The sequence below is a fragment of the Heteronotia binoei genome, chromosome 2, assembly GCF_032191835.1.
Source record: "Heteronotia binoei isolate CCM8104 ecotype False Entrance Well chromosome 2, APGP_CSIRO_Hbin_v1, whole genome shotgun sequence".
NCBI classification, from domain to species: domain Eukaryota; kingdom Metazoa; phylum Chordata; class Lepidosauria; order Squamata; family Gekkonidae; genus Heteronotia; species Heteronotia binoei.
This window is the reverse complement of record NC_083224.1, coordinates 55,044,242-55,071,423: the sequence shown is the minus strand read 5'-3', so window position 1 is coordinate 55,071,423 and position 27,182 is coordinate 55,044,242. Positions and strand designations below refer to the sequence as shown.

At 42.4% G+C, this 27,182-nt stretch overlaps 1 protein-coding gene across 4 annotated transcripts in view; it reads left to right on the top strand.

The window, feature by feature from the left end:
• The window catches only part of TOX2 (TOX high mobility group box family member 2), a 351,639-nt gene that overhangs the window by 170,807 nt on the left and 153,650 nt on the right, over positions 1–27,182 (top strand). For 2 of the 4 annotated variants that reach the window (XM_060231004.1, XM_060231006.1), the window contains exons 3-4: positions 4,452–4,697; positions 9,596–9,658. In XM_060231004.1, the coding sequence (XP_060086987.1) occupies positions 4,452–4,697; positions 9,596–9,658 (309 nt within the window). The remainder of the gene's footprint in view (positions 1–4,451; positions 4,698–9,595; positions 9,659–27,182) is intronic. The other 2 variants (XM_060231005.1, XM_060231007.1) reach the window with 1 other exon arrangement.

Genomic DNA, 27,182 nt, shown 5'->3' with positions numbered 1-27,182 from the left:
CTATGCCCCCATGCTGTTCTTAAGGGCTCACTGATGTAGACAACCATTACCAAAATATGTCATTCATCAGCCATACTTAGTCTTGCATGAGAATTGTGTGTGTGGTGGTCATAGTCTGGTATGATTGCTGGTTCCTTGAAAATGGGAAACAATTAGATTGAGTTAGATACAGTTTGCAAAACAATAATGCCTCTCTGGCTCATCAGGAACTTTGTAATGTGACCATGCCAGTGTTTTGTTTTGTGTAGAAAATGTTAGCTGAGTTCCTGTTCTAGCTGCTGTGGAAAGTATTTGCATACAGTGCAGGTAAAAGATAAGGCAATTAGAGATACTGTCCTACCACTCCACCCAGCAAAGTTTGCAACTTTCTTCCAACTTTAAGTGGTTCTTCTATTTAAGAGAGTCAATTGACTGGAGAGGGGAAAATGGTTATCTTAATTAGATGTCCCATTCCCATTCCTTTTATTATTAGCTTCTTTGACCAATGGTCTTAAGCTCAAGAAAAAAACAAGACATTAATGAGATGTCATGTAACTCCATGCCATGAAAAGCTTCAGCTGCCCACTTCTACAAATTAAGCCTCTGTTAAAGCAATAGGATATTTTTCTCCAAGCCTGTTAGCAATCCTACTTCCAATAGAGGAAGAGCCACTTAGATTGGAAGAAGGCTTCCTCGAGGAAAGCTGGATCCAGTCTGCCTTGTGATTTAACCTGTGGTTTCATTGTTTCTGGGAGTAGTGAAAATCTGGATATGTTCATTGTGGGATAGGGGTTTAGAGTGTTGGGGACTATGTCTGAGAAATCTAGGTTAGAATACCTATGCTATTGGCTGGGTGGCTGTGGGAAATTTTTCAAGACCTGGTCAAACCAGTGATTTGGGAAGAACCATATATTTACAATTATTTATACAAAACCAATATTCATATAATGTATAGACTAATGGCTGAATCTGAATGGCTGAATCTGTAAGCTATAATATCTCGTAGGAAGAAATAATAACAGTTCACGGCTCTTCAAACGTGAAAATAAAAAGCTTGCACTGTTAATTTTTACCATCAATTGAGTAGCAGCAGATCAAAAGAAAAGCGAGGAAACCAGGATTATGTGAGACAGTAATATGCTCTAAGATGATTGAACAAACAACTTTGGGGGGAAATAGATGATAGATCTGTTGATTCCATAATATATATATATATATATATATATATATATATATATATATATATATATATATATATATATATATATATATATATATATATATGTGTGTGTGTGTGTGTGTGTGTGTGTGTGTGTGTGTGTGTTAAAATCAGGCCTTTGGTTTCCATTGCAATTTTTCAAAAGTATTAAAAGTTTTGTCTTTTTAAGACTCCAGCAAAACTCCAGATCTCTCCAGTTACTTTGTACAAATGTTTACTGTTCACATTGTATATAGCATTTTTAATATACCTTTTGTTCTTTGATGGAACTGATAGTAATGAAATAAATAGCAATTTTCTTATGTATGATGGAGCCCTGATCCATACTTTGCGCTGTTGAGCATACAAGGGCTTCCCCATTGTTTTCAGTGCTTTCAGTGTCAGAGGCATGCACATGAACTCATGAAGCTAACTTATTCTCAGAGAGCCAGAATTCTCTACTCAGACTTGCAGCAGCTCTCCAGGCTCTCAGGCAAAGGTCTTTCACGTCATCTACAACCTGATCCTTTTTACTGGAGATGCTGGGGACTGAACCTGAGACTTTCTGCATTGCCAAGTAGATGCTCTACCACTGAGCCACAGCCCTCCCCTTATTTGTTCAGTCTCATTGGATTGGATCCAGCCAATTTTTCGTCAGGTAAAAAAGAGAGACAGGGTGTTTTTTTGGTAGAAAAAGCCCAGCAGGAACTCATTTGCATATTGGGTCACACCTCCTGATGCCAAGCCACCCAGAACTGTTTTTCTGTGTATTCCTGCTAACCCCCCCCCCCTACCTTTAGACCACCAAAAGGCTGTGCAGGGAATTATGAAACCTGCACAGGCAAAAGTCATGTGAGGCATGAGGTAAGACTAGGTGAAAAAGTTGGCTGGATCCACCCTGTTGTTTCCCCCTCCAACAATATAGTAACAGTGCTCATGTTTGCAACAGTTTTGAAAGGACATAGAAAAACCTAGAGATATGAAACTCTCCCCTGGTGATCATTTGTTTTTGTTTTAAAAATATTAAAACAGTTGTTCCTGGCTTTCCTCTTGGTTCAAGGCAGTTTACACAAAGATAAAACAGGAAGGCAGTGTCCATGAGCATCCCCAAGCTCTTAACTGCTCAGTATCACTCCATCTCAGACAGGTAACGCTGCTCCTTTTCAGCCAGCATTACCTCGGTCTTGTCTGGATTCAGCTTCAGTTTGTTCAGTGTATCTGATGGAAAAATAGGGGGAGCACTGAGAAAAACTCCTGCGAAATATTTTCTCTTTTGGAATGAGTGAAATGCTTCTTAAGGGAAGGTTTTACTCGCTCAAGAATTGTTGCATGAAAATATTTATATAAAACAGTCTATAGCATTAGATAATGATAATCCCTGTGTGTGCTATAGACATATACAGCATATTTTCAAGAACATGTTTATTGTTTAAATGTGAATCGCTTGGGCAGCAATTTATATGCAATAATTTGCTTGATGATAATACATTATTAAAGGTTCAGGGTTGTTTTTGTTATGAAGTATAACTGAAAACCTAATATGCTGGTAGCCTTATACTAGTTCTTTTCTTTACTACAAAATTTATTTACTCATTTCATTGCTAATGTCAAATAGTGCAGTCCTACATGCTAAGTTATACATGATGTATTTTATGTTTGATAAGAAAGTAAATATTACATATATTCAGATTTTCCCCAGCATTTCTGTTTTGTTTCATGGGAAGAAAGGAGTCTTTTTTTACCCAGGGCCTTCAAATATTTTGAAAGTTTTACATCTCCAGGAGCAGCCATACAACTCTTGCCTGAGGGCAAGAGGTTGTAATCCTTTATGCAGCCATATATGTTCAATCCCTCTGAAGTCCATTGGGATAAACATGGACAGGGCTTTATTCTCTCCAGCTATCTTTATAAAAATATAGAAAGATAGTGAACTTAACTTGTCAAATTTGTGTTAGTAGATGTGTGAATGGTTGCAGGCACGAGGCGTGGATGTGTTGACTGGAAATTGTCTAATTTGATTTCATGTGCAGAGCTTTGATTCTGATTTTGATCTAGTTTTTGTTAATTGTGATTGAAACAAATCTCAGCTGTCTAATTGAACAGTACTAGCAGAACTATTTATTTTTTATTTTATTTATTTTATTCGATTTATATCCCGCCCTACCCCACTGAGGCGGGCTCAGGGCGGCTCACAACACAAAAGCTAACAAGAATCAATTTAAAAATACATTAATAATTATACAATAAAATACATAAAAACACATAAAACTCACATCAATGTGCACTATGCTACCTTTCCTTGGGTGCAGGGTGGGTGACAGGTTTCCTGTTCTTTAAAGGAAATACAGGGAGGAGGTTGAGAGCTTTTTGCAGAGCTGCTTTGCAGTTCTTGACACACACATATTCAAAACACATATAAAGGCCATATTAGACTATTTAGTTTGGTATCATTTTCTCTGAGTGACAGGAATTCTCTAGAGCCTCTAGGACGAAAACAGTTTTTCAACTGTTGCCTGGGAGTATTTCAGTAGAAAAGCTAGGGATTTAACTAGCAGCTTTCTCTGTGCAAAGCCTTTTGTTCATGCCAGATGTAACATGAAATAATGGTTTAAACTAACCATAGTTCATTGATCATCCTGATGCAATTCACTGTGTTAACTATGGTTAATTAAGGCCCTTGAAACCAGGGTCTGAAGTTGGTCTGCTAACCATAGTTAGCATTGACCATGGTTTCACGATATATACAAATGTGGGTCTCATTTGAGCACATATGCCATATATATATATTTGGGGGGGGGGGGCGGGGGGGGACCTTCATTCATATATGTTAGGAGAATTGAGGCTATAAACATTTCCAGAAGCTTCCTCTTTGGAATTTTAACCCCTCCTCCTCCCACCACAAGAAATGGTCTTAATTCAAGATTCATTTGGGGAACTAAAATACATTTTCTTGTACCATAGACATTTCAATGGTGAATATCTGATCCATTTTAATGTAGAGAATATACATGTTCATTCTGTTGGGCTATGCATATTACTTGGAAATAAGCTGCAAAAATTTAACAGAACTCCTGAACTACTTCAAAAAAGAACAGTAGTACTGGAAATATCTCTGCCTTTCTGTATACTTAGAAATAGTCTTAATAGAGCTGTGCATGCTCAGTCTTTAAAGAATGAAGTGGGCACTTTGGCTGCTCAAGACTATCAAGTGAGGCTTACTTTGGACAAAGTGGGAAGTTCTTAGTGAAAATGCCTTCTTCAATTTTTCTTTTAGACATACAATGGTCAGAGTGAGACTAATGAAGACTACGAAATCCCTCCTATTACTCCTCCCAACCTCCCCGACCCTTCCCTCCTTCATTTGGTGGACCATGAAACTGGATATCATTCACTGTGCCACAGTCTCCCTCCAAATAGCCTGATTCCAGCATATTCCTACCAGAATATGGACCTTCCAGCCATCATGGTGTCTAATATGCTGAGCCAAGATGGACATCTACTTTCTAGTCAACTGCCTACTGTGAGTAACCTTTCTTCTTTTTCATGTTGCATTTTACTCCATGTGCCATTAACATCTTTTTTGGCATACAGAGGTCCAGATAATGAGAGGAAAATTAGCTGAAGTGTTGCCTTATCCTAGGTCAGCGACATTTTGTGTTTTTAATGCTTTTAAGTAATCCAAGTGGCAATTCTTAAATCTATGCAGAGGCCTTTTGTGTATGTTGTAACTGAGCTTTTTCACTTTGCCTACCCAGAGAGTTACATGAACCTGAAATCTTACATAAAAGTTCACCCAGTAAAGAAACCATTTATATATATATAACTTTCATTTTGATTAAATTCACCATGTGTTCATGAATAAGCATTTTTAAAGAGAACTAGATTAATGTGAGTGACAGATTTTTGACTTAAGGTGACCCAGCCTCAAGACTGGAAGTTGCTAGGGTTGCCAAGTCCAATTCAAGAAATATCTGGGGACTTTGGGGGTGGAGCCAGGAGACTTTGGGGGCGGAGCCAGGAGCAAGGGTGTGATAAGCAGAATTGAACTCCAAGGGAGTTCTGGCCACCACATTTAAAGGGATAGCACACCTTTTAAAATGCCTTCCTTCCATAGAAAATAATGAAAGATGGGGCACCTTCTTTTGGGGCTCGTAGAATTGGATCCCCTTGTCCAATCCTTTTGAAACTTGGGGGGTATTTTGAGGAGAGGCACTAGATGCTATACTGAAAATTTGGCGCCGCTACCTCAAAAAACAGCCCCCCCCAGAGCCCCCGATACCCACAGATCAATTCCCCATCATTCCCCATGGGAATTGTTCATGGAGGTGCATAATGGCTGTGGGGGAGGGGCTTCCCCCGCTGGCCAGCTGGCTGGAGGAGTGGGGAAGCCTGTAAAACCGGGGGATCCCCCGCTGGGACCTAGGGATTGGGAAGCCTAGAAGTTGCATAGCTGACTCCTTTGTAGCATTTGCCAAGCCTCACACATAATTTCCCCCCTCCCGTGCTATTTTTGGTTTGGCATTATCCTTTTTTTAAAAAAAAAATCCTTACTAAATAGCCCAGATGAATTCATGTGGAGGTTTTTTTTTTTCTGCTCTTAGAGTATATGACATGATGCATATTGATTTGGGCCTTTGGGGACCTGCATTCATGGGCTTTATACTTCTTGTCTGCTTTGGCTTGACTGGCAGAAACAGAGAGAGTTCCTCCGTACTTTATGCTCTTTGCTTTGTTGATAGATTTTGTGGATAATATAACTATCACATTCATCTTTTAAGATGGGAGTAAGTAACTCTGTAGGTTAAGGTATGCTGTTCGTGTTGGGTCATGTAACTGTCAGCAAAATCCACACAGCAGCAACAAAGAACAAAATTACTTTTTATAAAGTTTTGTTCCTGATCAGCTTTCTCTCCTGTTTACCCCTTCCTTACACAAGACTATGGAAGAAGGAGGCAACCGAGGTAGAAAAGCTCATGGGAATCAATAGCTAAGGCAACGCCTGGTGAGAACTATATATCCACTTGTTCTGCCTCACTCCAGTAACATAGAGAAAGAGTATACAAGGAAAGAGCCCAGGAGGAATTGCAGAAGGGGTAAAGTCTTTGAAATCTTCACCTCAGACATTTTCAGAAGGTTGATCTGGCTGATTTGTTTATTTTTATTTGTAAAATGTATTTGCTATAGTATTTGTTTCTGATTGAAACTCAAAGCGATTACTCAGTGTAAGTCAGAGCAATCAGTAGACTAACACAACTCACTAGTGAAGTGAGTAGCATTCCAGAAATCTAAAGCAAACCCCTCCACATTTCCCCTTGCTTTCAACATTCTCTCTGTTGTAGAGATTCTCAGTTCTCATCCCATTAGCTAATTTACAAAGTGTTCTTTTTTCCTTGGGAAATCCCAAGGAAGAAGGAATTCCTACATTTTCATAGTCTGCATGGTCAACAAAGGAGTCAGGAAACAGTTAAGCAAGGTAGCTGAGAAAATAGGAGGAAAGGGGAGGAAATAAAACAGTGACTGAGAGTTTAATTAGATGAGACAGAAGTGATCCATCACTACATTGGCTGACATCTTGATTTAAGGCCAGCCAACCCCCCTGATTGGCCAGCTCTCCCATGCTGTGTCTGCATAGGCTCTCCCCACCCTCGTGATTCCATCCAAAGGAGCTGGACGGTGGGCAATTGCCAGTTCCTGCTTAATGGCCATCACCATTCTTTTGACAACTTGTGCCCTAAGGAAAAGTAGAGCACAAGTTTCGCCCCTTAACGCACCATGTCTCATTGAGTTTAGAATGAAAGGCAGGATATAAGTGAAATAAACAATTAAATTAAGCTTGTAGAAATGCTGTCTGAGGGAGCAGATAAGGTCTCCAAATCTTGTCTTGCTTATAACAACCTACTGCATGCAGATAATAATTTAAATTACCATCTTCTGACAGTCGCAATATGTTAAGAAGGTCCATGTTCCCTGTTTGCATAAAATAGCATCACAAGAATAATTCATTAAATATTGAAAAGGTGGATCTAGGAGAGAATGTCTGAAGTGGTGGCCCAGAGCAAAGGTGAATTTGTCATGGGGGGAAAAATCCCCATGTAGCATTAACTTCAATCATGGTTTTATGAGCACTATGGAAATTACTGTGCAACCTTCGCAAAGAGCTCTGCATGATTTCCTTCACTGTTAGCTCCTGAAAGCATTGACTTTCTAGATCTGTATCATTAACAACCTACAACAGGCACAAGTGTAGTGGTCACAGTGCTGAACCTGAGTGTGGGAGCTCAGGTTCAGATTTTCACAAGTTCACTGATTAGCTTTGGACAAGTCCTTGATCTCTCAATCTAATCTACGTCAAGGGAGTTTTGTGAAGATAAACTGTTCTTTGGAAGAAGAATAGGATAACATTGTAAGAAATGGTTTTAAATGAGCTATACAAATAGTAATAAGTATTCTATTTTTCTGATGTAGGCAGTTCAGATTTTGAGAAGCAAACAGTTTCATAGGAGGCAAGAACTAGCAGAGGTTCACTCAACAGCTTACACAGCTGTTCCCTACATTTGAAGTGTGCCTATGTAATTTATTTTGTGTTTAAAATGTGGGGATTCAGGTCTTGCCCATCGAAAACCAACAGGCACCTTTGCATGAAATCAAACATTACTTTAGGGCTCCTCTTCAGCGTAGCTGATTAAAACATTCATTTCTGAGACAAAAGAGTCAATTTCACGTGAAAGATATCTCCCCTCTCAGTTTAATTTAAAGAGCAGCCCCAAAGCCTGACCCCTATTTTCATAACATGATAATTTTATCCTGCGTTGATTGTCTCATTTTTGAGAAAGGATATTGCACTTATAAATCAGTTTGCAAAATACCCAAAGAAACAAGAATAGTGGGATTTATTAAGCAGTTTCCATACATCTGAAATAATTTATTTTGCAGTAGTGCTTGGAAAATGTTCTATTCTTTATTTTATGGATCTGTTTTACAAATGCAACATCATGACAATAAATCAGGAACAAGCTGCAAGAAGATAAGAAGAAGGCTTAGTGTGCTGTAAGTGTAGAATAGGGATATGAAGATTTGTTTCCCTCTTGTAATGAAAATGAAAAGCTGGGGAGGGGAGAAACCAGAGTTTCCCAGTTGGTTGTGAATGGAGAATGTTTCATTTAAAACAGAAGCTTCTAAAAGCATGATATATCTCTGAGGCTCTGCACAACAGAGAGGCAGGTGAGGAAGCAGTGTCTTTCTGTATTAAGTTTTAAAATATAAACTTTTTAACCTTTCTATCAGACATCTTTTCCCCAACTATCAAGATTTCCATATCTGGTTACAGCAAATTGACCATATTTTTTCATTGACATGTGCTCTCAAACCACCTTGGGTCTTCATTGTGTGTTTTTGACTGGGTAGCATTTATCCTGGTTATTAACCATGCAATTCTTAATGTGTATGCATAAATCCCAGGAAAGAGCAAATTTGACAGTTTGTCTCAGTAACACCTTCCACCTGCATGCCCCACTTAGACTTCTAAAACTATTAACTCTTACTTGGGAGTTAGTGCTGGTAAATGTTGTGTGTTCTTAGTTCATTGTATAACACCACAGTGCAGCAGGCTAGAGACATTTTGTTGTCCCACAAACACCATATCTTGCTTGAAAAACATTTAAATGTTCAGAATGTCAAAGTCCATTTCCCAAGTAAAACAGATAAGCATGTGCCTTTGTGCCAGATCTCATTAAACCGGTTCAAAGATGCACTGAGTATGCTTTTGTTGGAAGGCTTGCTGGGCTGCAACCCAGAGAACCCCCCTGCCTCTTTGACAGCACCATAGTTTTGGAGGATAACACAGCTGAGGCTTCCTCTGCTTTGCTCCTCTCCCTTCCACCATCTGATTGCCAACAATCCTTTTCTGCCTGCTGATATAAGAAAAGGTCATTGTATCCCACTATGGTTGGCAGTGGGATTGTGGAATGAGTAATGCCTTTTTCTTTAAGGATCTTAGGATTCTACACCCCCTCCCCAATGAATTTTTACAGAAGAGAACTGGTCACTAATATGTATTATCAGCAACTATCAGCAGAGAGTAAGAGGAAATTACTTTGTACAGTAGTGTTTTAAAATAAGGAGGTTTTGTGCAGCAGTTCATTAGTGCCTTTCATTAAATAACTCGTTGGACTGTTGAGTATAGAACATTGCATACAGGTGAATAAATAATTCTCCTGGTATCCTTGTGTGATAAAAAGAGAGAATGATGGTCCTGTTGTGTAGATGGAAGCTCAGAAAGACACAAAGAACCAACATGATTCTGGTTTGCCCGCTATGTAGGAAGGGATTTGATACAATTAGATAAATGAATAAATGATTCACTGGCAGAGCTTGGAATAGATCCTCCATTTCCCCTAACTCCCACCCCTGTTGCTTTAGTCATTAGATTGCCTTCCACTGAGGTCCATGGAACTGCACAGGAGTAACTATTTGCAGCATGTGGTAAGTGTTTTGAGAACTGGAGCTTTTAACTCCACACATATGTGCAGTTTATGTTTCAATTAACATGTCCATATGCAGAGAATTAATCTTTACCTCTTTTTTAATGTCTGTTATTTATTATGCCAAGAGCTATATGTTCTGATATAAAACATAGAGCATATAAGACAGAACAGAAACTTTTAAAGCGAATTATTATTTTCATCGAAAATATGTATGCAGAAAGTATTGTTTACTTCACAAAGTAATATTCGTATAGAGAGAAATCTTAACAGTACAGCTTGAAAACCAGTAAGAGAACAAAACATTTAAAAGTACTCCTAAGTAGCGTTGTATTTAACAGCATGTAAGGCTGCACATCAGAACTGCAGAGTAGGGCAATGAAAGCTTAACTATGATTTGCCTCGATACCTGAATTTACAAACTGTAGTATATGATCAGTTAGCAAACTGTAATTATGAAGCTGAGTTCTGAGAGAAGGGAAGAAGAAAGCAGACATTCAGGTATAAACCATAAGTTGTTTCTTGTCTGTTTGGAAACTCAAATACGTTTGAGTTTGGTGCAAACTGTGGTTTAGTATGATGTCTAAACTGAACAATTGTTAACTTATTTAAGCACACTGTTTAACAAGTCTTGGGTGATAACATAAGTAAACATGCTTAGGGTTGTGCTGTTAATACTGTGGGCTCAGGGCCACGGGTAAATTCTGGAGCCCTAACAAAGCTACTCCAAGTACAAAAAATCAGACATCTGGGTAAGCTCCCTGTATGTCACTGTCTAGTAGTTAGATTAAATATCTGTTAGTGCACCTATACTAAAAGCTACAGATGCAAAATGTCCGTTAATTGCAATGAAGGATGTGCAGAAGCAGAAATAAAACCCTAGTTTTTAATGAATGAAGTGTTTGCCACAGTAGTGCTTGGTAGATTGTGCCAAATGTATATTGAATTCATTGATTTAGTAAATGTGTTGTGAAGTTTTGAACTCAGATTTTGTTAGAGGATTAAAATGCTTCTATATTCTACCTTTCAACTGTCCTCTGCACCTGTCAAACTTTTTCTCCTTTCATCTCTCACTGAATGTGAGATATGAAGCTAATGTTCTCTTTGCTAAGGTAAAGGGAGTGCAGCCAATATTTTGACCGCATCCTGCTGCACGGGTTATAAAAGAAACTTTGGCTCTATAAATAACATCCACACATCAAGTTCTCATTATGAAGGAGCAAAGTGAGGAGGAAATTCACCAGTTGAGGTGTAACCACAGATGCCGGTGTGTTCCTTTCTCTTCTTGGGGCCTATCTGATGTAGAATGTTGTTACTAAGGCTGTTTTGGCCCACACATGTTTATTTTTATGAACGGAACTTTAGCCTCCTGTTATGGTCAGGAAGCCATGCTGTGCTAGATGGTTTAAAACCAAGTAGACCAGTGGCATTTGTTAAATAGCCCAATGGCTACAGGATGCACGCTAGATCCCATTGCTGTGTGAAACCGTGGAGCAGTTGAGTCTTATAGAACCATGATTCAATGTTTGTCAGAAAACAGAGGTTAATTAACATGGTGCTACGTTAGCACTGGGAAGCTATTAATCAGAGCAAAAACAAAGGGACAGATGCTTAGTGCTCACTTCAAGGGCGACTTTAGTGGGAATGTGTCCTAACTGCTAACATAGAAGTATTTTCCAGTAATTTCATGTAAACATGAAACCACATCAGGGGCATAGCCAGGATTTTTAAAGTGGCGGAGGGCATTTTAAAAAGCTGCGGGGCACCCTTTCCCATCCTCCACAGGGCTCCTGCCATGCAACGCCTCCACTGCCCATGTCCAACTCTGGGCAGAAAGCCTCTCTCACGGTGCAGTAGTTGGAGGGCTGAGAGACACTGCAGACCAGCAGTGCCAGATGAAGAAGAGCATCTTGCTTGCCTGTCACTGCCAGGGGAGAGTAATTCCAGTTGCCTCTGACTGCAGCAGAAAGGGCTGCCTCCAGCAGGGCAAGGAGCCAGCACCATGCCTTCTGTGGGAAGAGTGGCAGGCTTGTGGGCATGGGGCTTGTCTTGCTGAATTGGAGGGGTGGAGGTGGCCAGGGCTTGCCTTGCCGGCCTATGAGAAACAAGCCAGAATAGCAGTGTGGGAGAGGTGAGAGAGCAAAGCAGCTCTGCCCAGAGAGAGTGACATTTGGATTGGAGGGCAGCTGGTGGCAAGTGCGGGCAGTGGTGATAAGCATGAGAAATAAAATGGCTACGGGCCAGGATCACACGTAGGACCACAACCTAATCATTCATTTGATACGTCACATTGATTTAGAGCTTAGTAACAACCATTGGCTGATTCTTGACTGCTAAGGATTTTGTTGTTGTTACCTTTTGTGTATAGTTACTGCTTATTTTTTTATGTTTTAATGACAAAGAGTCCTGGTAAGGCAGTAACCTTGTAGCCTGTACAGTCCATATGGTTCCCTGCTTCAAATGTTGTCTGTGCAGTGTGGGAGATTATTATGAAAAAGCAACATTGATGTCATATAAGTGTGTAAGAAATGATCAGGATATAGTGTTTAGAGTAGCTGATTTCTCAAAAATCAACACATGGATATGGAGACTGTAGGTTCCAACTTCATGCTTTCATGTTATCTCTGCAGAGTACAACTGATATGGGCAAGATTAATCCAAGAAGTGTTGGTCAAGTAGGAAAGGATTTAGACAGGGAGGTAGATCAGATGTTACCTATCTATGTGTAGATTAGGAAGAAATATTTCCACATTGTTGGTCTCTGTGTAATTCCAGAGAAGTGTTTACATACTTTTATGGCATGGGCATTCTAACCAGGTAGAGTGGATCTGTGCCAGGCTTGCATGCAGTGGACAGGATTTAGGTAATGAAAAGAAGGGAATTGTTAGGAAAGAGAACAGGGTGGGGGGAGCAACATAAGGGAGGGTTAAGTGGAAAGATTGACAGGATAAACATGCAAAAACATTGCGTAGGAAATAAGAAAGAGAAGGGAATAATAGATGAGGGCTCAGAAAACAAATGGCACTACAGTGTGGACATAAAATCGCAAATTTTTAATCAGTGCAATGGATTTTTTTTAGTTGAGCAGACAGCCTCTTCCCAGTCCTTCATAGTAATATGGAGCTATATGTGTGTGTGTGTGTGTGTGTGTGTGTGAGGGGAGGTTGCTGATCAATTTTCCAGCTGCTCATTTGCAGGAGAAATATCATCAGGGCATTATTTTTACACCAATACAGCAGTGAGATCTTTCCAGCATCTTGGCAAGGAATGTGAAATGGCACTGAGAAACAGGCTGTTCAAAAAAGAAAGATGGTGGTGGAGCACCAATTGAGAGAGTGGGATAAAGAGCTGTCAACAAGAGATGAGTTTTCAGAAGGAATTTGGAATGTATGTATTTGTCAGTGTGGTGTAGTGGTTAAGAGTGCCAGACACTAATCTGGAGGACCAGGTTTGGTTCCACATTCCTCCACATGAAGCCAGCTTGGTGACCTTGGGGTCAGTCACAGCTCTCAGAGTTCTCTCAGCCTCCAAAATAAGTCTAGCCCGCCACCTGGTGGTGCATAACTCTAAAAGGATCTAGCACTTAAGGCTGCCAAACAACCTTCGAATCTCCTCATTATACCAAACAGAACACCATATAATAATAATTATTATTATTATTGTCAGATACAAAAGGCAGATTGGAGACAGAACTTGAGAATGGTCACAGTGTAGTGCTGATAGATTTTGTATCATGCTGAATGCTGATCCCGAGACAGTGGGCCTAATTTAGGATAATGCTATATGCATGCTACTAATACAACAGGATGAGTTGTTATCTGTTCAAGTCTTACATGAAGAATTGATTTGGAATTGGCTTTTCTAAAATCACCACCCTGAAAAAATAGAACTTGGGGAGGGATGGTGGCTCAGTGGTAGAGCATCTGCTTGGGAAGCAGAAGGTCCCAGGTTCAATCCCTGGCATCTCCAAAAAAGGGTCCAGGCAAATAGGTGTGAAAAACCTCAGCTTGAGACCCTGGAGAGCTGCTGCCAGTCTGAGAATACTGACTTTGATGGGCCAAAGGTCTGATTCAGTATAAGGCAGCTTCATATGTTCATATATGTTCAACTTGGTTTGACTTGAAATAAGCCTTGTTTTATAGCTGAAGTGTTTGTGGGTTTGTTAAATTGATCATACATGATTTGGAATTAGAGGTAAGCTGATGCCTGGGAAGGGCATTCTGGGAGGAGGGAAGGAAGAGCTCCATAGAGTTGTCAACTGCCTGGTGGAAAAATGACTGGCCTCTTTAATTGATACTTAATAGGATATTAATTACTAAATTATGTTATTTATTCCCATAATTTCAGCTGCCCATTTTCACACATTAAGCCTCTAGTTAAGGGACAAATAATTTCCCCCCCTCCAGGCCTGTTGGCATCCTTACTCTCTAGAGTAACTTGCTGGCCACTATGTGAAAAAGGATGCTGAATTAGGTGGACCAGTGGGTCTGATCTTATTCTCTTCTTATTCTCACTCTTTTAAAAATATACCTTGGTGTAGACCAGGGGTGGTCAAACTGCAGCTCAGGAACCACATGTGGCTCTTGCACACATATTGTGTGGCTCTCGAAGCCCCCACCAAACCATTGGCCAGCTTGGAGAAGGCATTTCTCTCTTTAAATCACTTCTCCAAGCCAAGCCAGCTCGCTGCTTGGAGAATGCATCTAAAGTTAAAGTTGTTTTCTTTCCACTTCTCCCTATTTGATTCCTTCCTTCCTTCCTTCCTTCCTTCCTTCCTTCCTTCCTTCCTTCCTTCCTTCCTTCCTGTTACACCTCAACTAACTTTTTATTGGGGAATATTAATATTTCTTAGCTCAAAATGGTGAGTCTACGAGAGGTGAGGTGAGCAGGGATCTCTGTCAATGTCTACAGAGATAGACCACTGAAAATCCTTTGGTTAATAATGGATTTTATTATAGGTATAGGTTTTCAAATAGTTACATCCCAATCAAACAATTTCAAGCATACAAGAGGAATACAGTGGTTAGCTGAATAAGTATGGATGGGGAAGGTGATACAATACCTAGATCTTGCAGGTTAGGCTCAGTCAGAGGAAATGGAAGGCCTCTGCAGGGAGATTTCTCTTGAGAGGAAGGGGGGTGAGGGTAGGAAGGGATGGAGGGAGGAGAGGATGGAGGGAGGAGAGGATGGAGAAATTCCCTTTTCTTTCCTTCTCTCTTCTCTAACCTGACAGGTGGGGTTGCCTGTTTTCTAGGGTAAATTATGTCACATCAAGTGATTCAGTTACCCAATGAGGAAGCAGAATGTCACACCAATGGAAAATTGGGGTGTCATATGTGGAATATCCAATCAGAGATCATTGTGTCATAGATCCATACCCCAATAGAGGAATTTTAATTACACTGGCCAAATGACTTTTTATGGCCCTATTTTTCCAAACTGATTCCTTTGAAGCTCCCCAAAAGTGATAGATTTCTGTCTTAGTGTCAAACATGGATAGCCATCCATCAAGTGTTCAGGAGATTGGTTGACTTTAATAGCCTTAGCAATAATTAAAGAAAAATAGAAACTTTGTTAAAAGTCATTCCCTGGCAGAAAATATGAGACCAGTTTACAGTTATACCACACATTCACAACAAGATGACCACTTAACCTTTAGCCTTTGTGGTTTTGCTGTCTTGCCCTGAAGAATAACAGAACATATATACCGAGTTCGGTACAAGGTGCTGGTTATTACCTTTAAAGCCCTATATGGCCTAGGACCTGCCTACCTGAGGGACCGTCTCTTCCCACACGTTCCCCAGCGAGCACTGAGATCGGGAACTCAAAATCTCCTGGTTGTCCCTGGGCCAAAAGAAGCCTGTTTGAAAGCTACAAGGGACAGGGCCTTCTCCAAAATGGCTCCATCTTGGTGGAACCAGCTGCCGGAAGAGGTAAGGGCCCTGCGGGACCTTACCCAATTCCGCAGGGCCTGTAAGACAGCCCTCTTCCGGCTGGCCCACAACTGACTGGCACTGAGTACTGAACACTGAACATCGAATTTGAATTGAGCGTAACTTAAGACCGCTGAATGATTTTAATGTTTTATTTATATAACAAATGATTAGATTTTTAACTATAAATGATGTAATGTTAATTTTAATGCTTAATTTTATATTTTATGTTAGTTTTACCTGTTGTAAGCCGCTCTGAGCCACCTAGTGGGAAGGGCGGGATATAAATCTCAGATAAATAAATAAAATAAATATATATACAAGCTATTTATTTGTGTTGCAGGGTTCCTGGTAACCCTTATTTCTTTATGTTTTGATAACAGGACTTAAAAGGTTGCCAAAAGAGTGAAGGAACTTTTACAGCTCTGCCCACCATATGTCCCTCTCTGGGCCTGGAATTCTTCATTTCCAGGAGCAGAAAGATGGATGCTTCTCAACCGTTCAACATTTGGCCAGCATGTCCAACCTATGAATCAGACTTGACATCATTCCAGTCTGCCTGGGGCCTAGAAGGAATTGGATTTTTCTCCCTTATGTGCAAGAAAGACCATTCCAATTCAAATAGGCATTGCTGTGTCATATTAATATTCTAGGGTTACATTGCAATATCACATTCCAGGGGTGCATGGCTTGGGAATCAGTACAGGGATGTCTTTTTGGATTCCTTCCTTCCTTCCTTCCTTCCTTCCTTCCTTCCTTCCTTCCTTCCTTCCTTCCTTCCTTCCTTCCTTCCTTCCTTCCTTCCTTCCTTCCTTCCTTCCTTCCTTCCTCGTGGCTCTCAAATATGTGATGTTTATTCTATGTGGCTCTTACGTTAAGTAAGTTTGACCACCCATGATGTACACAGTGCTTGTTAGCTGAAGCATTTGTGGATTTGGAAAAGGCTAAGGGACAGGCAGCAAAAATGAGTTGGGGGAAGGGGGCTGATAGAATTCCATGTCAATCACTATTATGGTCAATGTAGAAACAGGATTAGCCTTCCTATTTGTCCCCTCCAAAAAGCTGATGTTAATTCAGAAGCCCCCCCTTATAATAAGGTTTCAATCCTGTACACTTGTCAGTAAGCCGTATTGTACTTAGTGAGATTTTATTTGGTGTAAATTTACACAGGATTGGGCGATATCTAGAGGAAGTAGAAGAGTCAAAATCAGACTACATTTGTGTGTGAGGAGGGTGCAGAACAGTTAGTGAGACCTGGATTTCTTTCATATAAGTCTTAATTACATGGGATATATAGCATGCATCAGATGGTGGGTCTAGTACCCAGCTTGCAATCACATAAATTATGGGAACTCACCTTAACAAGTGCTGTGGTTTGTCTCCAGTTCATGATGTAGGAATGGATTTCAACCTTCCCTCCCACACCATTGTCACATAGACACCAGCAGCAGAACAAACAGCCCCCCCATGTAGGTTTTTGCTTGCCCCCAATCTAACTCCCATCACACATCTCACATGAGGACCTATGTGAAACAGAAGGGAGAAGAGATCCAATTTTCATTCACCATGGAGGAAGAGAACAGAATTCACATCAACATATAATAAGGACCATAGATTCACATTCAGAAATCTGTTGCTGCATACTGACTGCTCTCATGTTTTTCACTCTCACTCTTTGCATATTTTCCTGAACAGTGCAACTGTAAGCTTCATTTTCTTTATTTCCACAATGTATATATATGTAGGCTTGGAAGATAACATGATAGACTGGGAGCACCATTTTTACAGAGATCCCTTCGCATGTCAGTAAAGCTGTTGTAAACAAACTGCTGATCCAGGATGTTTGTCTCTTCAATTTATTTTAGTTGTTGTTGTTGTTGTTGTTGCAGCCTATACATCTGACATCAACCAAAGTCATGCCTCCCTGAGCTTAGGTGGATTTTTGTTTTGGGCTTGGTCCTCAGAACAGTTGTATTTGCTCTTTATATTACAGTACTTTTTCACAGGGGTTTCAAAAATCTTCATGGGCATCAATTGATAAAACAGTTTAAGCAAAGTAAAAACCAATACAATAAAGTTTGTTTTTGAAAACAAATCTTGAAAGCGTTTTGGGGGATGTTTCGGTTTATGTTTTTTAACAGGAGGCGGACCATTAGAGAATGTTATTGTAACAATAATTGCTTTCTTTGTGACTTTGATGTTACTTTCTCCTGTATAGTGAGTTCTTAATTTTTCTTGTTTATGTTCTAAACATGTGGATTGCAAGAATAGGTGATGCTACGTTCTTGGTGGCTGTCTTGCAGGTATAAAGCCCTAGCAGCAGAGTTGATGGTCAAGTGCTTTATAGGTAGTAGCAAAATAGGACCACCCACAAACAAGGTAGAGATTTCTGCATCCTGGGGAGCTTTCCGGGTATGAGAAAAGATGATTTTGTAAAATAAAAAGAAGAAACAGTTCCCCCTCCCCCTGCAGAGCAGCCTGGTAAGGACTGAGCATTCTTGTTGCTTGGCTATAGAGGAATGATGGGAGCAGTTGTGTATCAATTAAAAAAGAAAACAGTTGGTCTGTTCACACTATGCTAGAGTGAGAAAACTGAATCTGTAGAAAAGTTCTCAGTGATTTATCCTCCACCCCAAACGCAGATTTCCTTGCACATCCCTAACTTGTCAAAATGAAACCTGAAACTTGCAAGATTTTTAGAGATGCCATTTCAATGCAAAACAGTATCAGAAGGAGTCATTTCATTAAAAGAAAAATGTGTGCTAAAAATCCCATACCAAATGAGAAAAAATAGTGCAGATGGCAACACTAAAAGTCTTGCAAGTTGCAGTGAGCAATATAAAATCTCTAATGTTTACTTTCTTGTCCATGAATTTGTTTAAACAACGTCTTCAGGCTTCATGTGTTGAGATATTTGTTTTTTAATTAATTTACACCCTGCCATGTTTCCCTTATGGAACTCAAAATGATGTCAGTAGGAATCCTAGGCAGGCTTTCATCATCCATGTACAGATAAGACCTGCTTAACTACAACAGTGTTGCAGGATCATATGCCTTCCATTGTATTATGATGTACTGGGAAAGCATTAATGAGCAAGGGCAAAAATCCAAGGACTTAGTAGGAGGTGTATGATAAAGATGCTGCTAGGATTTGCCATGAGTCTTTACTGAGGTCTTGTTAAAAATTAATGAGGCTTTAGCACATGAATAAATGTTGTGGATTGTTGTCATTGTAAACAAGATAATCTAGAAGACAGGTTTTCAAAAGATTTTACATAAATAAGTTGCACAGTATGTATTGAGATTAGGGGTATGCATTCAGCTCAGCTGAACCGCATAGACCATCGAATCACCCCTGATTCGGAAGTATACGGCACCGTATATTTCCGATTCCATTTTCAGGTCAGTAAACAGGAGCCGTATATGGCTCCTCATGTACTTCCGTATAGATATTCGGAAGTATACGGAAGTCAATGGAAAAGGCGAGAAAGGAACTTCTGCAGCCTCAGGGGAGCTGCTTGCTTCCTTTCCTGCCTTTGGAAGCCTTTTCCCGCCTCTCCCATAGCCTCCCTGGGATCAGGGAGGGAGGGGGAGGGGGGAGAGGAGCCCCAGCAAGCAATCCAAAGCATGCATTTGCAAAATGCATTGCAAATGCATGCTTTGCAGGGCTTTTGTGTAGCTGATGGCTGGGCTAATCCCTCAACCATCAGCTACATTGTTGTTCTTTTGTTCTTTTGTTTACTTGGGTATCCAAGTAAACAGTGTTATCTGGCCAATCACAGAGCAGTGCTATTTTTTGAAACTGCTCTGTGTAGGGTCAGAGTCTGCCTGGCTGGACTCCATTCCATTGCTGTTGTTTGGTGTGAGAGAGAGACTGTGCTGCGCTGGCCTTTGGCCTTAGCTGCTGCTGCTCTCTCTCTCAGCCTTTCCTGACCTGCCTTGAGAAGAGAAGGCGTCTCTAAGGTAAGACAGTCTTGGGGTTCTTGTTTTTATTTTAGTTAGTAAAAGGGCTTTTTAAGACTCAGAGTCCAGATTTGGGTGGGTGAGTACTGGGTAGCTTATTTGGGGTTAGGGGGTTCTGCTGGGGGTGGGGGCCTGGGGTGGGGTGGGGGGTTTGCCAATTTGCCCATATCTTACTTTAGTGAGAGGACTTTTAAAAGTGCAGTGTCCTTTTACTTTTCTTGATTTGGATGGCTTGGATTTCTTGTGGTTAGGGTGAAGGGTTTTTTTGGGGGGAGGGGTTGGTAAAGTTCCTGTATTGTTAAAAGTTAAGTTTTTTTACTGTTTTAAAAGGATTCTGTGTTTGATTTGTTGCTGCGGTGTTGTGCTGCTGCTGTTCCTTTTCTCTTCTGGTTCTTGGGGGGGGGGGCTGTTTGGCCTAATTTTCATTGTTTGAAAGGCCACTTTTTTAACAGTTGAGTTTCTTGGCCTTATCCTGTTGTCCCTTTTCCTGGTTCTGGTTTGGGGGGGAGGAAGCTGGTACCTGGGTGAGAGACCCAGAACCAGCAGGCTTGTTGTGCTTGGCCAGCTCTCCCCGTGTTGTTTGGGGCAGGGCTGGAGAGCTGGCATCTGTAGATTGTGTGTTCTGTGGCAGAGAAGCTGGCACCTGGGTGAGAGACCCAGAACCAGCAGGCTTGTTGTGCTTGGCAAGCTCTCCCCATGTTGTTTGGGGCAGGGCTGGAGAGCTGGCATCTGAGTTTGCTGCAGCCAGGTCTGCAGAGCAGACCTTGAGCAGATTGTGTTTTGTGTGACAGTGACGTTGGCAACTGGGTTTATATTGGTTCCAGGCCTGCAGGGTTCATAGAGTAGATAGAGGGATGTAGTGCATTTGGGTCCTATAGAGATTCTCTGGTATGAAGTTAGGTTTGGCTTTGGGTGCCCCAGGAATTGGACCCCTGGTCCAATTTCTTTTTGGCCTTGTGGGTTTTGTGTGGAACAGTGCCCTGAAGCTGCACAGCAGTTTGGGGGGCTCTCCTCAAAACCTCCTGCTCCCCAGAACCACTTTTCCCATGACAATTACAGTGAGGAAGTGGCTCTAATTGTTTTTTTCTCACCATTGGGAGCAGTGTTCCTTTTGGGGTGCCCACAGATGGGTGCAGTCTTTTTGGGCCAGGGGGGTTGCATGCGGGGGAGTCCCCTGAAGTTGCCCTGCAGTTTTTGGGGCTCTCCCTCAAACCCCCTGCCCCCCAGTAGCCTCTAATTATGCCCTATGTTGCCATTGATTTCAGTGGCCCATAGGGTATAATGGTGGGATAGGGGCACCCTCTTTTGGTGCCACTGGAATGGGACCCCCTGGCCTAATCTTTTTGGGACTTGGGGGGTTTGTAGGGGAGTGTCCCCTGCAAATCTGGGGGCTCTCCCTCAAACCCCCTCTCCTCCAGGTGGCTTCCAATATACCCTATTTTGCCATTGATTTCAATGGCCATAGGGTATAATGGGGCCATATATTCGGAAATAGCCATGCATCTACCGTGTATGCGGCTATTCCGAGTACGGTAATAGGAAATACATGGTATTCCGTATTTTTTTGTCCCTGTGTATTTCCGAATCCGTGTAATTCCGTTTTTTGCACACCCCTAATTGAGATTATACTAGAAATTAAAGTACCCAATCGGTACTTAACAAGCCAAGGATTTTCGCGCTTAGCTCCAGTGGGCATGCACAAGAACCCCACCATGCATGCTCACAGAGTGGGCGCGGACATCCCACCAGTTCTCTTCTGATTGCCGCACTGATCAGTTGTTCTCCTCGCTCCGGCCAATACTTTTATCTACTTCCCTCTTTCAAATAACCACTTCTATTTCTGTCTCTCATGTTATCTCAAAAGCAAATAATAACAAACAAACAAAGTAAGATGGAGAAAAGTCAAAAACTTTACTCTCCTCAGCCCTTTGGATCCCCCCCTTTTTTTCCCTTCCCTGTTACAGAAAAGCAGTGGAGTCGGACTCTCTTGTCAACTCAAGTGCTGGAGTCAAATTCCCCCTCCTGATTCATTTCCTTCGCTCTCCCTGCCCAGAGAGCCTTGCAAAGTAGATCTTCACCAATCCTCCTGACTAGTTGTAGTAGTTGTGAATACCCTTCTTTCAGTTGTACATTATTGTGCAAGCAAGATTTTGCAAGCAATCTTGCACAAGGAAAAAGCCAGCGATGTGCCTGTTCAAGCTGCTTGAGTCGTCTCCCTCACTGATTCAATGGACCTTGATGTCTTCAATCCTGGACAACAAATGACTCAACTCGCAACACTGGCGCCAGAGCCCACTGAGAGCAAGACAAACTTTCATGGCTCTTCCTTTTCCAACACCGACTGCTCTGTCCTATGAGCATTCTTGGCATTGAAGTCGGAGTCCTCGCTACCTGTCAGCAACTTCTGCAGGGAGGACAAGGGATTCGAGGTGAACTGCAGGCATGGCAAACATGACTTCTGTCATCATATGCTACTTGCCCACTGAAAGATCAGCGTCGGAAGGATCAGCGTCGGAGTCGGCAATTACTTCCATCTTCAACTCCTGACATCGCCGACTGAACCCCCCACCCCACCCCCCGGACACTCAGCTTATTCCCGACCTGAGTGTTTCTGCGCTCCAGTTCATAGCACAAATGCACCTCCCATCTATGCTTGGGGCCCCAAGCGCCAATGCCTCTCTGCTTGGCCGCAGTCTCGTGGGCACTGGAGCCAAAGCACTCCCCCATATTGACATTCTACCTCGAGGGTGGAGGGTCATCGGCAGCGATGATGCTGACCTCCCCCCCCCCCTTTTTATCTTTCTCCATTGTCACCCTCATTTTCACATGGGTTCTCTCCAGTCTTATAAAGAAAGACTGCACGGGGTCCCAGCAGCTTTTTGTTCCTCTTTCTCCGAGGACCTCCCAAGTTGGTCCAGAATGTGCAACCTCCCTTGGGTACTGGATGCTTTACCATCCATCTTACTACTGTTGGCAACAGCGACCTGGCTACTCTATTACCGGATCAATGCTAGAAGAAGCGCCCGCACAAACCTCCAGAGCAGACTCACATGGCTCTGCCATCAGCACTGAATATCAGCATCTCTATCCATCCTCTGACTGTTCCGATGCAGATCAAGCCTTGCCTACCTCCACACTGTTTCTTTACCCTGAGCTTCATGGTCTCTGCCTTTTCCATCGGATGACCCTAAATCCAATGGTGACTGCACGAAAGCATGAGGCTATACCCTGACGCTTTCTCCAAGACATTTTATTCAGCTGGTGTCAAGGTGTTAAGACCCTCCTGCTACTCCACTCACACCAGCTACTGGCAGTTTATTTTAGGGCAACAACTCTCAGAAGCACTGCCCCCCCCCCAGTATCTACTCTACTGCAGATATCATTTGGCATGAGATGCTCAGGAGCATCACAACGCTCTACAATCTGGGTCTGCCTCCAGGTTCTACGCCATCCGGTACACAGCCTAGAACAAACGACAATCCTAGCACCAACCATTTGAACTCTCCTGGAAACAGGGTTCTGCCTCAGTACTAACCAACACCTTTCCTCTCTTACCTGAGAGAATTTAGTGCAGCTGCATCAGCTACCTACCTGTTGAAGGCTCATATTAACACCAACTGTCTTCCTCGTGGAAGTCCAGTCATTCCTGATCAGGGACCGAGCTCTTCTTTCTTCCAAGCTTCCACCTTCCCTTTCAGTACTTCATGGTATCAAGAACAGGACAGGGAGGCCTCTGCCTCATCAGGATCCATAGAGCACTAAATGAAGTCCCTCTAGTACAATTTTAGCAGGGCTGCCCTGCATGACATCTTCCTGCCAACTAGCGTGAAGTTGGGATTGGCGCCCCTGATTTACTGAATGTGTATTCCCACTACATTTCAGTTGGACCACTTCACTTCCATTGGGCACTTGAAAGCTCCATGCATCCCTCTCCATGCATTCCTCGCACCCTGCTCTGGTTCCTAGGTTTAACCACACTCCTGTAACTGTTGGTTGCTAAACTGGCCAATTGTTGGTTGCTTACTCCAAATGGATCCTCATTTACAATGCTCAGTCCACTCAGACGTATTCCAATACAAGAAAGAAGGAAGGAAGGAAGGAAGGAAGGAAGGAAGGAAGGAAGGAAGGAAGGAAAGAAAGAAAGAAAGAAAGAAAGAAAGAAAGAAAGAAAGAAAGAAAGAAAGAAAGAAAGAAAGAAAGAAAGAAAGAAAGAAAGAAAGAAAGAAAGAAAGAAAGAAAGAACTATGAATGCTAGCCTGTGGGGTCCGCACACATGCACACATCATATGGGGGGTGCAGAACTTTCTCTTTTGTGCATGTGCGCCAAACATGGTAACAACAGACAGTTCTCCATGTTGATCCCCTCTAGGCCTTATGGCCTCAGCCACCTTGGTCCAGGCGCTTACCAGCCTCCTCATGCATTTCCTACATTTCTGGAGTTCTGGTGCCTCAGAACTCTCTGACTCTCCAGGGACCCCCGGTTGCTCCATCTCTCCCTACTGCCCAGGGTCCTAACCATGGGATTGGCGCATAATAGGAGCTCTTTCTGCTTTTAGGGACATCTCTCCAACTTCCTATCCTTCCTTTCGGATCATTACAAACCAGTCTCTGGTTCTGGAAGATGCATATGAATGATCCCGTGTCAAGAGCTTACCAGCCCTGACCTGGATAGCCCAGGCAAACCTAATATCATCAGATCTTGGGAGCTAAGCAGGGCCAACCTTGTCAAATGCTTGGATGGGAGACCTCCTTGGAATACCAGGAACAGGAGGCAAGGGCAGACTGTATCAAGCCACTTATAGCCTCCTGACCATGCCAACTACCACATCATTTCCTGGGAATGCTGGCAATAAGATCCACTACACACTTCCCTCAGCTATCACTTGCAGAGAGGTCTGTCTTCACTCTTGAATGAATGCCTCATCCCTCATCTTATAACTGTCACAGATGGGCTTTTGCCAGAATGCTTGCACCCTAGTACTGGGAGTGTGGACAGATGGTATAGACTTCCACTCTTTCCGCAGGTCATCCACGCACTTGGGGATCTGAACATACAGGCGATTTCTTGAAACTGCAGGGCGGCATCCCCTCATGTTGAGAGGTTTTTTCTCCACTCTCCTTTATGCCTCTGGGGTCATTCTCCGATCGACAGCATCTGAGCAAGATTGGAAACATCAATGATTCTACCCCAGAGCAGGAGTGGATACCAGATCTTAAGAGATGGTCTCCTTTCCCGCGACGAAGCCATTACCTCTACGTCTACCTTGAAATTCCAGTGTAGCCATGCCCTCACTGCTCTAAGCTAGGGCATAACTATGATGGCTTTGCCATCACTACTTTCCTATTCTGCATTGTCTCGCCTCAGAGACTCCCCCTACTTTTCTCTCACCTTTGAACTCCTGTTGTACAGTGGCCAGATACAGCACCACACAGTGTTTCTTTCTCAAAAATGGTTTGAGAGATTTTATTTGCTCTTTTCAACTGGGACACACTCTGAGTTCTGGAACAGGAAACCCTCTGCATAATATTACATTTCCAATTGATCCAGATCTCTATGCCTCCTGGACGCCTTCCAAATATGGAACTTTCTATTATCTCTCTTAGCATCATTGTAGGCTGCAACCTCAACTCCTCTTGGGTTGGAACATGCCTCCTGCCCACCTTGGCACCTGTACCACTGTACCTCCATTGATGGGTACCTGTCATCCTCACACTCTTCTATTACTCATTTCCTAAAGGTCTTCTTGGCTTTCATCTTTATGCCAAATGACCACTCCACAATCAATCCTGCCAGGGAACCTCTCCAAACCCCTGGCTACTGGTTCCATTCATTTCTTGTCATGGGAAGCAGAGTTATTGATGGCTGTCTCTCTCTCACTGGTTGGATAGCTGGACTACTGGCTCTATGTTATGATACCCTTCGTTTTCATGATGTGTAGAATATACTTCTTCCTTGCTCTCCAACAGTACTCTTTCTCTTGGAAATAGAGTCTGAGTTCCCTTTGTAACTCTGACATCTCTCTTTCAAACCTTTTCTTCGTAGGTTGGCAGATGAAGAAAGTCTCCTTTCTTTGGATATCAAAAGGGTCCTCCTTTTGTGTTCTTCATTCAACTCTAGAAACAAAACTAACTTGTTCTTCTCCACTGTTTCCTCCAAACCAAACTGTAAGATCTCAGAGGGTGTTTTCGCACTCACCTTCAGCCGGCGCCGCGACCCTCTTGACGACGGAGGATCTGTGCTGATTTCCCACACGAAGCGCTGGAGCAACCAGAAGAGCCGCCAATTTCCGGCGCGAAGCCCGCTCAAGCGTTTTCCTGCTTCTTGGCGATTTACGTTTGAGCGGGCTTCGCGCCGGAAATTGGCGGCTCTTCTGGTTGCTCCAGCGCTTCGTGTGGGAAATCAGCACAGATCCTCCGTCGTCAAGAGGGTCGCGGCGCCGGCTGAAGGTGAGTGCGAAAACACCCAGAGAGTTCCCTGAGGCCTAACAGGACATCCTGAGCCCTACTGTTCCTCGCCATGGGTTGCCTCTTTGGATTAAAACAATTTTATTGGTAAGATATGGTAATAAATCTATTTCTTACATCTTTAAAAACTTCTTTTATCTACCCCATATATTACTTTCTACCCACCCCTCCCCCCACTACTTGACCCCCGCTCGTGTTATTTACTTAAAATGCAAATATTTAAAGATACCCTTAACTATTAAAACAAAAAATAATATATTTTTTAAACTTAATCATTATCAAAAATTGTCCAATGTCCTTTTATTTTCCACTCTTTTTCTACATATCTTCCACTCCGTCTAAAAAACTTCCAAATCATAGTCTCTTAATATTGTTGTTAATTTGTCCATTTCACTCAATGTCGTAACTTTTATAATCCAATCCCATTTCTCTGGTATTTTTTCTTGCTTCCACAACTGCGCATGGGTTGCCTCTTGACCTGCCTTGAGGTCACTCAACTAGGGCCTTAGCTATGTCTCTGCTACACCAAGGTGATCCGCAGAGATCTACACAAGAGGTCTACAGAGCTACGATCTAGGCTGTTCAGCATACTGCTATGCCTCTACTGTCCATCTACACTAGTGTTTTTTCTAGTGAGCAGTGTGCTCCTGCTGTCTGCTGTGTCTGAATGACCTCCAGAACCCTCCACCAGAGGTAGGCCTAGCTTGCTAATCTCCCATGAGTGTGATGCACAGAGACCATGAAGAAGATAAACAGGTTGCTTACCTGTAACTGATGATCTTCGAGTGGTCATCTGTGCATTCACACCACGCGCCTCCTTCCCAACTGCTTTCGGTCCTTTGGCACTCTTTAGGATCATACAGCGATCAGAAGGAACTGGTGGGATATCCGCACCCACTCTGTGAGCATGCGTGGTGGGGTTCTTGCGCATGCCCACTGGAGCTGAGCGCGAAAATCCTTGGCTTGCTAAGTACTGATCGGGTCAGCACAGCGCGGTTTCTCCCATGGGTGTGAATGCACAGATGACCACTCGAAGATCATCAGTTACAGGTAAGCAACCTGTTTTTCCTATGTGATTGTAGTGCTCTGCAGTGTAAACAAGAATTCAGAAATACTGCAGAATCATTTGTTTTGCCTCTGCTGTGGCTCTTGCTAAATATCCTC